Source organism: Oncorhynchus nerka, linkage group LG13, assembly GCF_034236695.1.
Source record: "Oncorhynchus nerka isolate Pitt River linkage group LG13, Oner_Uvic_2.0, whole genome shotgun sequence".
NCBI lineage: Eukaryota > Metazoa > Chordata > Actinopteri > Salmoniformes > Salmonidae > Oncorhynchus > Oncorhynchus nerka.
This window is the reverse complement of record NC_088408.1, coordinates 37,199,586-37,218,485: the sequence shown is the minus strand read 5'-3', so window position 1 is coordinate 37,218,485 and position 18,900 is coordinate 37,199,586. Positions and strand designations below refer to the sequence as shown.

General features: G+C 42.0%; 2 protein-coding genes across 2 annotated transcripts; both read right to left on the bottom strand.

The window, feature by feature from the left end:
• Positions 1-2,119: 2,119 nt before the first annotated feature.
• Positions 2,120-3,209, bottom strand: LOC115140502 (trace amine-associated receptor 1-like). Its single transcript, XM_029678839.1, has one exon. The coding sequence runs from the start codon at positions 3,194-3,196 to the stop codon at positions 2,171-2,173; it is 1,026 nt and encodes a 341-aa protein (XP_029534699.1). The 5' UTR covers positions 3,197-3,209; the 3' UTR covers positions 2,120-2,170.
• A 3,238-nt stretch (positions 3,210-6,447) lies between these two features.
• On the bottom strand, positions 6,448-8,247 carry LOC115140501 (trace amine-associated receptor 1-like). Its single transcript, XM_029678837.2, has one exon. It carries the CDS (start codon positions 7,842-7,844, stop codon positions 6,819-6,821), a length of 1,026 nt encoding a protein of 341 aa, XP_029534697.1. The 5' UTR covers positions 7,845-8,247; the 3' UTR covers positions 6,448-6,818.
• Positions 8,248-18,900: the final 10,653 nt, after the last annotated feature.

The following is an 18,900-nucleotide window of genomic DNA, read 5'->3' as shown; positions in this document are numbered from 1 at the left end:
ACAATGTAGAAAATAGTAAAAATAAAGAAAAACCCTTGAATGAGTAGATGTGTCAACTTTTGACTGGTACTGTATATTGTGTGCGTACTGTTGGTCAGTTGTTATGAGATGAAGGTAAATTAAGGGATATACTGTATTATGTGATTTATAAAGTAAGATCTTCAAAAATAGTCAGTTTCACAAAAAACATTGCACATTATCAACACAGATAATCTTTATTTCAGTAATATCACCTAAGTGCAAACATACACTGTTCAAAAAATAAAGGGAACACTAAAATAACACATCCTAGATCTGAATGAATGAAATATTCTTATTAAATACTTATTTCTTTACATAGTTGAATGTGCTGAGAACAAAATCACACATAAATTATCAATGGAAATCACATTTATCAACCCATGGAGGTCTGCATTTGGAGTCACACTCACAATTAAAGTGGAAAACCACACTACAGGCTGATCCAACTTTGATGTCCTTAAAACAAGTCAAAATGAGGCTCAGTAGTGTGTGTGGCCTCCACGTGCCTGTATGACCTCCCTACAACGCCTGGGCATGCTCCTGATGAGGTGGCGGATGGTCTCCTGAGGGATCTCCTCCCAGACCTGGACTAAAGCATCCGCCAACTCCTGGACAGTCTGTGGTGCAAACTTATTTTCCACCATAATTTGCAAATAAATTCATTAAAAATCCTACAATGTGATTTTCTGGAATTTTTTTTTCATTTTGTCTGTCATAGTTGAAGTGAACCTATGATGAAAATTACAGGCCTCTCTCATCTTTTTAAGTGGGAGAACTTGCACAATTGGTGGCTGACTAAATACTTTTCTGCCCCACTGTATGTCTGTATGTATGCATGAATAAGATATGGGAGAGGAGAGGCTAACCCCTACTAGATGACATGGATTGATTTCATGTTTTGGGGCCAACTGGATTATACTTGTTTTTTAAACCTACACACCTGTGTCTGATATAGTTTAATAAAGGACTGAGAACAAAGGCACATGTCACACTTCTTTGTCAGTATTGATTTTAGACATACAGTGAGCTCCAAAAGTATTGGGGACAAATTCACTTATATGTGTATTAAAGGAGTCAAAAGATTTTGATCTCATATTCATAGCACGCAATGACTACATTCAGCTTGTGACTCTACACATTTTTCGAATGCACTTATTTTGTTGTTGTTTTTTACCCCGTTTTTCTCCCCAATTTCATGATATCCATTTAAGATCTTGTCTTATCTCTGCAACTCCCTCAGGAGAGGCAAAGGTTGAGTCATGCATCCTCTGAAACATGACCCGCCAAACTACACTTCTTAACACCCGTCTGCTTAACCAGAAAGCCAGCTGCACCGATGTGTCGGAGGAAACACAGTTCAACTGACAACCAGGGTTAGCCTGCATGCTCCCGGCCCGCCACAAGTAGTCGCTAGAACCCGATTAGACAAGTAAAGCCCCCCCCCCAGCCAAACCCTCCCCTAACCCGGGCGACAATGGTCACAGCCAGTTGAAACACAGCCAGGATCAAACCCAGGTCTGTTGTGACGCCTCAAGCACTGTGATGCAGTGTCATAGACCACTGCGCCACTCGGGAGGGCCGTTTCTAAACACCTCTACATTAATGTGGTCAAAACCATGATTACGGATAATCCTGAATGAATCGTGAATAATGATGAGTGAGAAAGTTATAGACACACAAATATCATACCCCCAAGACAAGCTAACCTCGCACCATTACAACAACAGGGGAGGTTAGCATGTCTTGGGGGTATGATATTTGTGGGTCTTGTAACTTTCTCATAATTTAAAGTGACACCAACATTACACAAAACATTATTTACCATTATTTGTAGAGTCCCAAGCTGGATGTAGTCATTGTTGCGTGCAATGAATATGGGACCAAAAACCAAACTTTTTACTACTTTAATACACATATAAGTGAATTCGTCCCAAAACCTTTGGTCCACTAAAATGGGGGGACTATGTACAAAGTGGTGTAACTTCTAAACGATTCACCTGATATTTATCAAAATACCTTCAAATTAAATCCGTCAGTCGGCACGTTAAACTTATAGTCATTGTATCATTTCAAACCCAAAGTGCCGGAGAACAGAGTCAAAACAAACAAAAATGTGTCATTGTCTCAGTACTTTTGGAGCTCACTGTATTTATTCTGAAAACAATTGTATTTCTGAAGAGTCAGGTTGAAATATTTGACCAGAAATGATCATTCTAAATGCCTTCCTGAACCAACTGTAAAAGAATGCATACACCATGGGATTAATAGATGAATTTAAATAGGCAATCCATATAAGTGTTTCAAGCAAAACTGGTGGGGTAGAGTAACTAATAAAAGGATCAATGCAGTTGACAACAAAAAAGGGTGTCCAGAATGATAGAAATACCCCCATAATGATAGCAAGTGTTTTGGTGGCCTTCCTCTGTGATTTACCTACTGAGTTCTGATTGGTTGTACCCCGAATTGAGCGTGCCTGTCTCTGTGCTATTAGGAAAATCTTTAGGTAGATGCTAAGCAACCCTACTCCTGGGACGAAGAATGAGAGCACCGAAGACGCAGTACTCGACACTTTGTTTTGAAACAAAATACATCCTCCCTCACAGGCAACATTTTTATAGTAAAAATCCTCCATGCCCCAAGTACTGAGCTCCAGAAATACTATACCAAACACTACTATAGCAGAACCAGTCCAGGTGACCAGCATCATAATCAGAACAACATGAACAGTTATTTTAGTTCTATAAAGGAGAGGGCGACACACTGCATAATACCGGTCAATAGAAATATAACACAAGTTAAGAATGGATGTATTGCTCAACATAACATCAGTGCTAGTTTGGATTTTACAGAATAAATCTCCAAAATACCAGCAGCTTTCCACTGAGTATACCATTCTGGGAGGCATCACTAAAACCCCCAAGAGAAGGTCTGACACAGCCAGAGAGAGGATGAGGTAGTTGGTTGGGGTGTGGAGCTGTTTGAAGTGAATGATGGGGATGATTACAAGAAGGTTGCCACACACTGTGAGAACAGACATTGAGCCAAGTAAGAGATAAAGTAATACTCGTATTGTTGGAGGAAAGATTGATCTTTTGCAAGACCCATTCACCGACTCAAAACATAGAAATATATTCTCAACAATATCAGCCTTGCTGAGACTGATTCCTGGTTCCATGGACGTAGTTGAAATAATCTTATCTGAAATATGAAAGATACATTATTGTCACATTATCACTATAGATGTAAACATCAATTACAGAATATTAGTTGGAAATTATTACATTATGTTGGGTGATTTAATTAAACAAATTCAAGTACTGTATTTTTGTCGCTTGATAAAATGTATTTAAATGTTCTTTACTTTTACTTATTCATTGGAAATATTTCCACAAATACCAAAAGGGAAGTGTTTTGCCATTTCAAAAGATGGTTAAGTACATTTTTCTGTTCAATTCAGCATACCTTACCTCTCCTCAGCCATGCAGATGGTGATGTATCACATGTGAATCCTTTCTCTGGTCGCAATGTGATGCAAATATGAACTTGACTCTTGTGCTTTTGTACCTATAGACTATTACCATATTGATGATCATAATGTAATGTTGACCAATCAAACATTACTACATTCAACTCTACATAAAAGATCTGTAGCAGAGCACTACATTTGATGATGTCATAGTTGTAACCACTCCCTTCAAGAGGATATGATAGTCTCTTTCATCGACCACAAGACCATCCAATCAGTTAGTTCATTACACATTTGACTGTTTTTGCCAAATTGCTACAATAATTGGATTTAAGGGGCTGGATTCAGTACGATTTGCCGATGTTCTGCATTGTAGCCCAATTGACATTTAAAAACAGTGGTCTATTCACAGCATTATCAAGGAATTACCATTACATTTTAAGGGCACTACAGAGCAGAATTTCAGAGATAAGGCTTGAATCCAGTACTACCCCACAAGACCAGACTTGTGGTTACACGTAAGAGAAATGACTGATGGGGTTATAATACCTACAGTAACCTCCTCCTCATTCCAGATATTGGTGATCCAAATGCACCTGGATCCTGAATGTGTTTGCTGATATGGTAGTAGGTTACACAGAACACAGAGCCATTTTAATGTGACATCATTGCTCAGCTCTTTCGAGTTACTAGGTACTCGTCATGTTCATGCAAGTGCACAGATAGGGCTCAACTAGCGCCCGAGCAGCTCTTTTGCCTGCTTATGAAAATGTGTCCTTGCAGCTTGGTGGATTTTTTTTTACAATTGTATGAGTAATGCAAACGTAATAAATTGTCTCTTTTAATTTTTAATGTAACGAATTGCACATCAAACTAGCTAATTTCATGAGCTCCCGAATCTCAGAAAATGTCCCCTTCACCTGCCCTAAGAGTGCACTCGTCTGACTTGCATGTAGTGGCCACTGGCTGGCGATGCTGGGTGCGGAGACTTGAATGCTGATAGGAGGCTATTATTGAGTTGAATCTGTCATATGTGTCTCTCACCGTTAGGGACAACAAATGGGTGAAGTCTACTACTTGTTAGTAAGAGGCAGATGTCTGAAGCAGAACAAACTCAAATCATGTAAAACTAGTTGATTTCAACAGCATAGCTAACAGAAGTGTAAAGTAACTATACTGAACAAAAATAAAAATGCAACATGTAAAGTGTTGGTCTCATGTTTCATGAGCTGAAATAAAACATCCCAGAATTTTTTTTCAACTTTTGTGCACAAATTTGTTGGCATCCCTGTTTGTGAGCCTTTCTCCGTTGCCAAAATATATCAAGAAGTTGACTAGACTAAACAGCATAATCATTACACAGGTGCACCTTGTGCTGGGGGCAATAAAAAGCCCCTCTAAAATGTGAATTTTTGTCTAACAACAATGCCACAGATGTCTCAATTGTTGGTAATGTGTTATGAGACAGATGGAAATTAAGTGATATACAGTATCATGTGAAGTATAAAATACGATCTGCATAAATACTCAGTATCACAGAAAACTTGACAAATTATCAACACAAATAATCTTTATTTCAATAATATCACCTAAGTACAAACATATTTTCCCCATGTCATTTAGACAACATAATTTCTTCAGCTGGAGTTGCAGAGCAATACATAAAAAAACTGAAAGGATACTACATTCACAGAGATCCTATGAAAATGGATATGACTACATCCACTCGAGGCCACTAATGATGTGTTACCATCTCTGCACCCCATGTACTCTATGTGTGTGTGTGTGTGTGTACTGTATGTATGTGTGTGCGTGCTTGTGTGTATGTATGTATGTATGAATAAGATATGGGAGAGGAGAGGCTAACCCCTACTAGATGACATGGATTGATTTCATGTTTTGGGGCCAACTGGATTATACTTGTTTTTTAAACCTACACACCTGTGTCTGATATGGTTTAATAAAGGACTGAGAACAAAGGCACATGTCACACTTCTTTGTCAGTATTGATTTTAGACATACAGTGAGCTCCAAAGTATTGGGGACAAATTCACTTATATGTGTATTAAAGGAGTCAAAAGTAATGTTTTTGGTCTCATATTCATGGCACGCAATGACTAAATCCAGCTTGTGACTCTACACATTTGTTGGATGCATTTGCTGTTTGTTTCGGTTGCGTTTCAGATTATTTTGTGCTCAGTAGAAATGAATGGTAAATCATGTATTGTGTCATTTTGGAGTCACTTTTAGTTGTAAATAAGGATAGAATATGTTTCTAAACACACATTTTTCTAAACACCCTTTTCACCCCAATTTCATAATATCAAATTATGATCTTGTTTCATCGCTGCACTCCCCAATGGGCTCGGGAGTGGCAAAGGTCGAGTCATGCATCCTCCGAAACATGACACGTGCATCAATGTGTCGAAGGAAACGGCATTCAACTGACGACCTAAGTCAGCCTGCATGCTCCCGGCCCGCCACAAGAAGTGTCTAGAGCACGATGAGCCAAGGAAAGCCCACCTGGCCAAACCCTCCTTTATCCCGTGATGACGCCGGGCCAAATGTGCGCCCCACTATGTGAATCCCTGTCACTGCCGGTTGTGACACAGCCTGGGATCATACCCGGGTCTGTAGTGATGCCTCAAGCACTGCAATTCAGTGCCTTCGCCCCCTGCTCCACTCAGGAGAACCGTTTCTAAACCCTCCTACCTTAATATGGATGCTACCATGATTACAGATAATCCTGAATGAATCGTGAATAATAATGAGTGAGAAAGTTACAGACTCTCAAATATCATACCCCCAAGACATGCTAACTTCGCACCATTACAATAACAGGAGAGGTTAGCATGTGTTGGGTGTATGATATTTGTGCGTCTATGGCTTTCTCATTCATAATCTTTCACGATTCATTCAGGATTATCCATAATCATTGTAGCATCCTCATTAATGTTGAAGTGTTCTATTCTTACTTCCTGTAAAAGTGACTCCAAAATTACACAATACATTATTTACTATTCATTTCTATTGATAAGAGTGTGTAGAGTCCCAAGCTGGATGTAGTCACTGTTGCGTGCAATGAATGTGGGACAAAAAACCTTAATTTAATACACATATAAGTGAATTCGTCCCAATACTTTGGTCCCCTAAAATGGGGGGACTATGTACAAAAGACTATGTACAAATGTGTAATACCTTCAAATGAAATAAGTCGGTCTGCACTTTAACCTCATAGTCAATGTATCAATTAAAATCCAAAGTGCCGGAGAACAGAGCCAAAACAAACAAAAATGTGTCATTGTCTCAGTACTTTTGGAGCTCACTGTATTTATTCTGAAAACAATTGTATTTCTGAAGAGTCAGGTTGAAATATTTGACCAGAAATTATAATTCTAAACGCCCTCCTGAACCAACTGTAAAAGAATGCATACACCATGGGATTAATTGTTGAATTCAAATAGCCAATCCATACAAGTGTTTCAAACAAAACGGGTGGGGTAGAGTAACTAATAAAAGGATCAATGCAGTTGACAACAAAAAAGGGTGTCCAGAATGATAGAAATACCCCCATAATGATAGCAAGTGTTTTGGTGGCCTTCCTCTGTGATTTGCCTACTGAGTTCTGATTGGTTGTACCCTGAATTGAGCGTGCCTGTCTCTGTGCTATTAGGAAAATCTTTAGGTAGATGCTAAGCATCCCTACTCCTGGGATGTAGAATGAGATCACCGAAGCCACAATACTCGACACTTTGTTTTGAAACAAAATACATCCTCCCTCACAGGCAACATTATTATAGTAAAAATCCTCCATGCCCCAAATATTGAGCTCCAGAAATATCATACAAAACCCTACAACGGCAGAAACCGTCCAGGTGACCAGCATCATAATCAGAACAACATGAACAGTTATTTTAGTTCTATAAAGGAGAGGGCGACACACTGCATAATACCTATCAATAGAAATAAAACACAAGTTAAGAATGGATGTATTGCACAACATAACATCAGTGCTGGTGTAGATTTGACAGAATAAATCTCCAAAATACCAGCAGCTTTCCACTGAGTATACCATTCTGGGAGGCATCACTAAAACCCCCAAGAGAAGGTCTGACACAGCCAGAGAGAGGATGAGGTAGTTGGTTGGGGTGTGGAGCTGTTTGAAGTGAATGATGGGGATGATTACAAGAAGGTTGCCACACACTGTGAGAACAGACATTGAGCCAAGTAAGAGATAAAGTAATACTCGTATTGTTGGAGGAAAGATTGATCTTTTGCAAGACCCATTCACTGACTCAAAACATAGAAATATATTCTCAACAATATCAGCCTTGCTGAGACTGATTCCTCGTTCCATGGTCGTGGTTGAAAGAATCTTATCTGAAATACGAGAGATACATTATTGTCACATTATTACTATAGATGTAAACATCAATTACAGAATATTAGTTGGAAATTATTACATTATGTTGGGTGATTTAATTAAACAAATTCAAGTACTGTATTTTTGTCACTTGATAAAATGTATTAAAATGACTTTTGCATATTCGTTGGAAACATTACTACAAATACCGAAAGGGAAGTGTTTTGCCATTTCAAAAGATAGTTAATAAATGTTTCCGTTCAGTTCAGCATACCTTACCTCTCAGCCATGCAGATGGTGATGTATCACATGTAAACCATTTTTCTCTGGTCGCAATGTGATGCAAATGTGAACTTGACTCTTGTGCTTTTGTACCTGTAGTCTATTACCATAATGATGATCACAATATAACGTTGACCAATCAGACATTACTACATTCCACTCTACATAAAAAATCTGTAGCAGAGCACTAAAGTTAATGATGTCAGAGTTGTAACCACTCCCTTCAAGAGGATATGATAGTCTCTTTCATAGACCACAAGGCCATCCAATCAGTTAGTTCGTTACACATTTGACTGTTTTTGCCAATTTGCTACAATAATTGGATTTAAGGTGCTGGATTCAATCCGTATTGCCGAAGTTCCACATTGTAGCCCAATTGACATTTAAAAGCAGGGGTCTATTCACAGCATTATCAGGAATTACCATTACATTTTAAGCGCACTACAGTGCAGAATTTCAGAGATAAGGCTTGAATCCAGCACTTACCCCACAAGACCAGACTTGTGGTTACACATAAGATAAATGACTGATAGGGTTATAATACCTACAGTAACCTCCTCCTCATTCCAAATATTGGTGATCCAAATGCACCTGGATCCTGAATGATTTGTTTGCTGATATGGTAATAGGTTACACAGAATACACAGAGCCATTTTAATGTGACAACATTGCTCAGCTCTTTCGAGTTACTAGGTACTCGTCATGTTCAGGCAAGTGCACAGATAGGGCTCAACCAGCGCCCGAGCAGCTGCTCTTTAAAAAAAAATTTCTCCCAATTTCGTTGTTTAGTAGCTACTAATTGTTTAGTAGCTACTATCTTGTCTCATCGCTACAACTCCCGTACGGGCTCGGGAGAGACGAAGGTTGAAAGTCATGCGTCCTCCGATACACAACCCAACCAAGCCGCACTGCTTCTTAACACAGTGTGCATCCAACCCGGAAGCCAGCCACACCAATGTGTCGGAGGAAACACCGTGCACCTGGCAACCTTGGTTAGCGCACACTGTGCCTGGCCCGCCACAGGAGTCGCTGGTGCGCGATGAGACAAGGATTTCCCTACCGGCCAAACCCTCCCTAACCCGGACGACGCTAGGCCAATTGTGCGTCGCCCCACAGATCTCTAGTGGGAATACCCTACATTATTCATCTCATATGTATACGTATATACTGTACTCGATACTATCTACTGCATCTTGCCGCTCTGTACCATCACTCATTCATATATCTTTATGTACATATTCTTTATCCCTTTACACTTGTGTGTATAAGGTAGTAGTTTTGGAATTGTTAGTTAGATTACTCGTTGGTTATTACTGCATTGTCGTAACTACAAGCACAAGCATTTCGCTACACTCGCATTAACATCTGCTAACCATGTGTATGTGATAAATACATTTGATTTGCTGGGGACAATAAAATGCCACTCTAAAATGTGGATTTATGTCACACAACACAGTGCCACAGATGTCTCAAGTTTAGAGGGAGAGTGAAATTGGAATTCTGACTGCAGGAATCTACACCAGAGCTGTTGCCAGAGAATGTAATGTTCATTACTCTACCATAAGCCACCTCCAACGTCGTTTGAAAGAATTTGGCGGTACGTCCAACTTCAGACCACGTGTAACTTTGCCTGCCCAATACCTCCACATCTGGCATCTTCACCTGCAGGATTGTCTGAGACCAGCCACCCAGACAACTGATAAAACTGTGGGTTTGCACAAGCAAAGAATTTCTGCAGAAAACCGTCTCATGGAAGCTCATCTTCGTGCTCTTCACCAGGGTCTTGACCTGATTGCAGTTCGGCATCGTAACCAACTTCAGTGGGCAAATGCTCACCTTTGATGGCCACTGGCACGCTGGAGAAGTGTGCTCTTCACCGATGAATCCCAGTTTCAACTGTACCTGGGTAGATGGCAGACAAGTGTGCATGGCGTCGTGTGGGTGAGAGGTTTGCTGATATCAACATTGTGAACACAGTGCCCGATGGTGGCGGTGGGGTTATGGTATGGGCAGACATAAGCTACGGACAACAAACACAATTGCATTTTATCAATGGCAATTTTAATGCACAGAGCTATCGTGACGAGACCCATTGTCGTGCCATTAATCCACCGCCATCCCCTCATGTTTCAACATGGTAATGCAAGGATCTGTCGCAATGATCTGTATACAAATCCTGTAAGTTTAAAACGTCCCAGTTCTGTCATTGCCTGCATATTCGCCGGACATGTCACCTATTGGATCATATTTGGGGTGCTCTAGATTGACGTGTACGACAGTGTTCCAGTTCCCGCCAATATCCAGCAACTTGCACAGCGATTGAAGAGGAGTAGGACAAAATTCCACAGGCCACAATCAACAGCCTGATCAACTTTATGCGATGGAGATGTGTCTCGCTGCATGAGGCAATATGGTGGTCACACCAGATACTGACTGGTTTTCTGATCCACTCCCCTACCTTTTTCGTTAAGGTTTCTTCCTAGGTTTTGGCCTTTCTAGGGAGTTTTTCCTAGCCACCTTGCTTCTACACCTGCATTGCTTGCTGTTTGGGGTTTTAGGCTGGGTTTCTGCACAGCACTTTGAGATATCAGCTGATGTACGAAGGGCTATATAAATCAATTTGATTTGAACAGTGACCATGACGTAGCAATTCCTGGAATGCGTCCGGACACCCAGGGGAGACTGCAACCTCCTAAAACTGTATGCCTTGACAAATCCCTACCCCCGAGCAGGGTTGGAAAAGCAAACAAACAGTTGGTCACACCCCCGGAAAGGCCTAGTCCTGTCCATGTAGATGTGCAGGGCGCATACTAGTCACAATGTGTTCAGGCGCAGCTTCTCTGGGGAAGAGAACGGCAGAGGGTGGAAATGGAATAGGTCAGTGGCTAGAACACTATAAGTCTTAGGAATGACTTTAGGAACTAGCGCTGGGTTAGAACATATCATAACCTTGGAGTAGTTGGGGGCAAACTGAGGACATGAAGGATGAACTGAGAGTTCATAAAGGTCACCAATGCAGTTGGCCTTGGCAACAAGGCCGTCTTATAAGACAGAATCTTAAGCTCCACCTTCTCCAGGGGTTCAAAGCAAGGCTATTATAGTTTTGGGATTTCATTTTTTTCAGTATAACCTTTCAAAAAACATTTTACACACATTATATGTGTCCATTGCAAACTATGGAAGAACTTTTACATGTGAATAAAACAGTAAATACAATATGCTCCAAACATACATACGATATGTTACAGTAGAAACAACAACATGATAAACAGAAAATAAGGCACGTACTTTGATAGGAACACATTTACATTTACATTTAAGTCATTTAGCAGACGCTCTTATCCAGAGCGACTTACAAATTGGTGCGTTCATCTTAAGACATCCAGTGGAACAGCCACTTTACAATAGTGCATCTAAATCTTTTAAGGGGGGTGAGAAGGATTACTTTATCCTATCCTAGGTATTCCTGAAAGAGGTGGGGTTTCAGGTGTCTCCGGAAGGTGGTGATTGACTCCGCTGTCCTGGTGTGAACACGTGTGAACACACACACGTCCAAAGTTATTATTTGTAAGGAAAACAACAATGAAGGCAATGCGGGCGCCAGCCAGAAAATGTGCCAGGGGGAATAAGTTTATGCAAGGCCTGTTCTGACTAGAGATGCGCAATGGTCTTCAAACTTGATCTGGGGAAACACTAGGGAAGTGCTTAGGCTCCCGTCGAAGAGAGAAGTTTGTCAGGCTCAGTAAAGCCTCAAAGATAAACTGTTTGCAAAAGTTAAATGGGCTACTTCTTATGTGAATTAATGAGGAGGCGGGAACACATCTCAATTCAAACAGTTGTTAGAAAATTAAACTTGTTAGAAAATAATTTGAAATTGAGTTGAATAAGTTGAAATATAGCCTATAGATAATTTGCAGCTAGCGTACCTTGGTTTGAGTGCAGAGCGGGTTAACTGTCCTGTTGCATAACAATCACATTTTGGAACAGTGACTGCATTCTGACATCACACACATAAAACACTCACGCTGGGGTGACTATTAGAGATATTTGCAACTCACATGTGAAAAGGTTCATTCAGTTTCTGTTTGTTTTCAGACTTGATTTACTCGTTTTTATTTAGTTTCTGTATAATAAAAACATTTTATTTTGCTTTTACATTATTTTGTTTCAGTTTCAGGGTTAGGGCCAGAAAGTAGCCTGCATGGGAGGCTTGGAGACATTTATGTGTTGTCCCGGTTTTTATGTGTTGTAGGCCTATAGTGTCACACCCTAATCTGTTTTACCTGTCTTTCTGCTTGTCTCCACCCCCCTCCAGGTGTCGCCCATCTTCCCTGTCATCCCCTGTGTATTTATACCTGTGTTCTCTGTTTGTCTGTTGCCAGTTTGTCTCGTCTCGTCAAGCCGACCAGTGTGTTTTCCGTACTCCTGTTTTTCTTGAGCCCGTTTTCTAGTTATCCCTGTTTTGATCATTCTGCCTGCCCTGACCCTGCCTGCCGTTCTGTACCTTTTACACTGCCCTGGATTACTGACCACTGCCTGCCCTGACACTGAGCCTGCCTGACGTTCTTTACCTGTAACGGCTGTCATCGGTGGAAGAAGGAGAGGACCAAAGCGCAGCATGGTTAGTGTTCATCTTATTTAATAATAATCAAAAACTGAACACTGAATAACAAAAACAACAAAGAAACAACCGAAACAGTTCTGTCTGGTGCAGAGACACAAAGACTGAAAATAACCACCCGGGAGACTCCGACAGCGCCGGACAGGCGGGAGACTCCGGCAGCGCCGCAGTGACAGGCGGCTCTGGCAGCTCCTGGCTGACTGACGGCTCTGGCAGCTCCTGGCTGACTGACGGCTCTGGCAGCTCCTGGCTGACTGACGGCACTGGCAGATCCTGGCTGACTGACGGCACTGGCAGCTCCTGGCTGACTGACGGCTCAGGACAGACGGGAGACTCTGGCAGCTCAGGACAGACGGGAGACTCTGGCAGCTCAGGACAGACGGGAGACTCTGGCAGCTCAGGACAGACGGGAGACTCTGGCAGCTCAGGACAGACGGAGACTCTGGCAGCTCAGGACAGACGGGAGACTCTGGCAGCTCAGGACAGACGGGAGACTCTGGCAGCTCAGGACAGACGGGAGACTCTGGCAGCTCAGGACAGACGGGAGACTCTGGCAGCTCAGGACAGACGGGAGACTCTGGCAGCTCAGGACAGACGGGAGACTCTGGCAGCTCAGGACAGACGGGAGACTCTGGCAGCTCAGGACAGACGGGAGACTCTGGCAGCGCTGGAGAGGAGGAAGGCTCTGGCAGCGCTGGACAGGCGGGTGCACCTGTAGGAAGGAGACGGAGAGACAGCCTGGTGTGGGGGGCTGCCACCGGAGGGCTGGTGCGTGGAGGTGGCTCCAGATAGACCGGACCGTCTAGGCGCACAGGAGGTCTCGAGCACCGAGCCTGCCCAACCCTACCTGGCTGAATGCTCCCCATAGCCAGGCCAGTGCGGCGAGATGGAATAGCCCGCACTGGGCTGTGCTAGCGAACCGGGGACACCATACGTAAGGCTGATGCCATGTACACCGGCCAGAGGAGACGCACTGGAGACCAGATGCGCTGAGCCGGCTTCATGGCACCTGGCTCGATGCCCACTCTAGCCCGGCAGATACGAGGCGCTGCAATGTACCACACCGGGCTATGCACTCACTGCATAACACAGTGCCTGCCCGGTCCCTCTCTCTCCACGGTAAGCACAGGGAGTTGGCGCAGGTCTCCTACCTGACTTCGCCACACTCCCCGTGTTCCCCCCCAATACATTTTTGGGGCTGCCTCTCGGGCTTCCTTGCCCACCGTATTCCCTAAAAGCGCAGGCTCCCTTTAGCTGCTGCCTCCGCTCTCCTGGCTGCCTCCACCTGTTCCCATGGGAGGCGATCCCTTCCAGCCAGGATCTCCTCCCATGTGTAGCAACCCTTGCCATCCAGAATGTCCTCCCATGTCCATTCCTCCTTATAGCACTGCTCCTGCCTGTCACCAAGCTGCTTGGTCCTTTTTTTGGTGGGTGGTTCTGTAACGGCTGTCGTCGGTGGAAGAAGGAGAGGACCAAAGCGCAGCATGGTTAGTGTTCATCTTATTTAATAATAATCAAAAACTGAACACTGAATAACAAAAACAACAAAGAAACAACCGAAACAGTTCTGCCTGTTGCAGACACGCAAAGACTGAAAATAACCACCCATAAAACACAATAGAAAACAGGCTACCTAAATATGGTCCTCAATTAAGGGACAACGATTTGACAGCTGCCTCTGATTGAGAACCATATCAGGCCAAACACAGAAATAGAAAATCATAGAAAAACGAACATAGACAACCCACCCAACTCACGTCCTGACCATACTAAAACAAAAGACAAAACAAAGGAACTAAGGTCAGAACGTGACAGTACCTTACAGACTCAGCTCTGGAATAACGACATCTGCCTGCCCTTGACCTGTCGTTTGCCTGCCCCCTGTTTTATTAATAAATATATATTTTTCGAACTGTCTGCATCTGGGTCCTATCCTAGTCGTGATATGTAAACTCAGCAAGAAAAGAAACGTCCCTTTTTCAGGACACTGTCTTTCAAAGATATTTTGTAAAAATCCAAATAACTCCACAGATCTTCATTGTAAAGGGATTAAATACTGTTTCCCTGGCTTGTTCAATGAACAATAAACATGGAACTGTCATTAAGACACTAACTGCTTACAGACGGAAGGAATCAGTGGCTAACTACAAGCATTGCAAAGCAATCACTACCCTGCTATTCAGTGGAGTGGCTGTGTGGTCCCAAATCTGGGATTAAGGGTCACTTTTCCAAGTTCAAAATGATAAACATTCAACATTGGCCATGCTGTCAATGAAGCATGATTTGTGCAGCGCACAAAACAACTTAACTCAGAACAGGGAAATCTTAGACTTCAGTGAATTCAAGACAACTGAGAAAAAGAGCTCAGACTGGGAAAATACGTTTTGAATGGTCATCCACTACTGTTAGTAGCCCATGTGCTTCGCCCTAAGAATTTGGTCTATTTTCCCCTCTTAATTTTGCCTACTGTTCTGACTTGGTGCTGCATATACATTTTTACGAGAAATGTAATCATCGAATATTGTAATTTTCTTTCCCCCCACCAATATTTACATGCTAAAATCACCACTGTGCATTTCATCAATAATAATTGTCATCTTCATGTTTTTTTCTGGATGATAAAATCAATTTACAAACTAGTACTTACTTCCTACATTTGCGGTAATCTGGTACAAAATGCGCAAGGAGGCCAGAGGAAAGGCAGCCTCGATGTGTGCCTTTCTCCTGCCATTCAAACTCAAAGCAAAGCCTTGACATGACTTGCTCATGCGTGTTTCTACCTTATACTGCCAGCTAACGGATGCCGAAAGGAAGACAGAGAGATCCGCTGCCTTTCATCTTTCAACATGTCCCATTCATTTGTCCCATTCAAAGTAATGGGACAGGCAGAGCGATAGAGTTTGCTTCGGAGATTGAACATCAGCATGTACAAAGACAAGGTAAAGAGAACCGTGAGATTTTGAAAGACCTAGCTAATAAATGCTACATCATACTATCTAGGTTAACAAGAGTTGACATTTCGTGGCAATGATGAGAGTGCCAGCTCATCAAAGTCACAGGGGAAAATATGTGGAACTATTACATGCCTTTGCTAAAATAAATGAACAGGTATCAACCCATTTAGAGACTGTCGTTCTGTTTGCTCTTTGCTCATGGTCTATGATGAAATTTTCAATGAAACTTTCAAGCTTTTTCGTGTTCTGCTGAACAAAGTGATGGATATGGGTTTCTGCCATATCTGTATCAGCGACACAATGAAAGCACTGGAACGGCAGCGACAAGTTTCTATGAGTGATTGGAGCAGAAATGCAATGAACTGGGCCTGGCAGAAAGCGAAACTCATTGGACAATATCAATGTTCAGATGACAGCCAGCTTTGACCGTTGTGGTAAACTTAATTTCCTTGGCTTAGTGGACTGCAAACAATTTGAAACAATGTCACAAAAGTTCAACACCAGCAAATGAGAGGCTGTCAAAATATGCCAAGTACTTCATTTTCGTTAGATTTAAGGCTGAGCTTGTCGGAATGTACAGTTCAGAAATGGTACGAGACCATGTACGAGTGCTGATAGTCACTTCAACTTTTCTTTGTTGTTCAGAAGCACGCTTCTGTGCCGGTGGAGGGACGGGCCAAAGCGGAGTGAGGCCACCCAATGCTGGAAGTCCCTTAAGAGGAGAAGTCCAAGCGGAACTACCCCTATCATGGAGGCCATGAGCCCAAGAAGCCTCAGACACATCCAGTACGTGATTGATGTTGCCGGGCGAAACACTGAGAGGCAGTGACAAAAAGCCGTCACTCTTTCCACGATGAGGGCTACTCGACAGACCTAGAGGCAAACCCAAACATATGTTCTGTTGGGTCAGCAAGAATGAGTTTTTGGCACAATTTATCCTGAAGCTAGAGTGAGCAGGTGCGACAACAGCTGGGTTGTGTGATCCGCTGCCAGCCAGGTAGCCTACTGGGTAAGAGCATTAGGCCAGTAACCGAAAGGTCGCTGGTTCGTATTCCCGAGCTGACTGTATGTCGCTTTGGATAAATGCAAAATGTTAGATTTTATATTATATTGATCTAAAACATTTCTAAGATGGCCGAACCTCTTTCCATCTTGGGTGCATAGTTAATCATTGACCTGACCTCAACTTTCCCGAAAAACGGCTGTGCTGCAGGATGACACATGCTCTAAACTGCAGTCATGAACAGCAAAAAAACATTGGTAGGGCCTTTTAAAATCAGTTTATATTTTTTGCCTGAATCATTTTTTCCCCCAAAATTTCATTTTCTCATTTTTTTAAATTTTTAGTTGCCCTTTTATTCAGTACACGTGCCCTGCACTGTTGTTTGATTAGCAGTATTTCTATAGCACCTGTCCCAGTTTTGGGACTGGTGCAGCAGATAATAGTTCCTGTAACACAGGATAAATTCTGAAACAGGAGAACGTGGCTTCTCTTTGAAAGGTTCTCTCAATTATTTTATTCAACATTCTCTCAAGTCCAAATCGTCTTTTTCTGTCTTCTCATTGTATTTCAATGCTTTCTTTAAAGTGTATATGTCTCATAAATCCCTGACATATTAGTTCATACACATATCAAACAATCATCAATTTACACATCAAAAACATTCAATTCCAATCCAATTTACTCTTAACTTGAATTCACCTGTTTAGGTTATAATTATGTAGTTGACTGTTGCCCGCTATAGCCCCATAGGAGACTCTAAAACATCAAAGCCTTTAAAGACTGGTATCTCATTAGAATGTATTTTATACACATGCTCAAAATACATCCAGCCAGTGTAAGAAGGGCTAATAGAAAGATAAGAATATTGCAAATGACATTAATGCTAATTATTGGGAAATGACTGAACAAGCTAGCATATTGCTAACTGAAGCAAGCAACCAACTGACCGGAGCAAGCAAACAGCTAACCTGAGCTAGCCAAAAGCTAACCGCTTTTCTGACATTTACAGTACAATTACAAAGTTCTTAAACATCACAGTTACAACATTCAATTCTCTTAACCCTTAGGATATTGTCAGGGGTGTCTTTTTCAAAAATAAAAATGTTAACAATTAGTTTTTTGTCTAGATCAAAGGAATGCATCGCCATCATTTCATTTTACACTCAACATGCGTTTTCCGTCTAGTACGAAGTTATGCAATTACTATGTCGTTCAAAACCATTACATTCACCTCAACAGGCAAGATACAAAATTATATTGTGGTATTCAGTGTATTTTTGCACTTTTACTGACCTGTAACACGGGATAAATGATGAAACAGGAGAACGTGGCTTCTCTTAAAAAGGTTCTCTCAATTATGAGAACACATATGTGCAGGATTGCATATAGTCCCAGTGCGAAGCGAGCACGTCTCACTGCCCCCTACTGGCCAACAGTAGTATAAACGCATCGCAATGGCGAGACCTTGGAGGACTGACATTTCAGTAAAATCATTCTACCCCAATACAAAGAAACAATATATAAACACAAATGTGAACATACATTTTGTGTGCGTCACACACTCCCTGACAAAAATAAACCGTCTCCTGACATTCCCAAAACTCTAAACCTAAAAATCGGAAAACTCCTTTTTCATCAATAGCATGTAAGTGGGCCGCATGTAAGGTGCAAGTGGGTAGGGTTGAGGAATGTAGTAAGGCATACCCACTGTATACATTGACAGCCCGATTTGCCTGAATCATGCTTTCCACCCCCCATTGGATGATGTGGTGTTTTCACAGTGGAGGGAGAAGGGGCTCACAACAATTTGTAATCTATACATAGATGGTCAGTTAGCTTCATTTCAACAATTACAGGGAAAGTTCAACATGCCAACAACACATTTTTTCAGATACCTCCAAATCAGGAATTTCGTAAGGACACATATCCCACAGTATGGCATGAAGCCAAATAGTCCTACATTAGATAGCTTGATTCTTGTCAAACCCCATTCAAAAGGGTCGGTCTCTAGACTGTATGATGTGCTACAGGCCCACATTGAGGGATCCACAGACACCATTAAAAGGGCTTGGGAACAAGAACTTGGGTCAGAAATCTCAGATGAGGACTGGGTAGAAGCTCTCAGGAATATAAACCACAGTTCAGTGAATGCCAGACACAACCTTGTACAGTTTAAGGTGATACACAGGT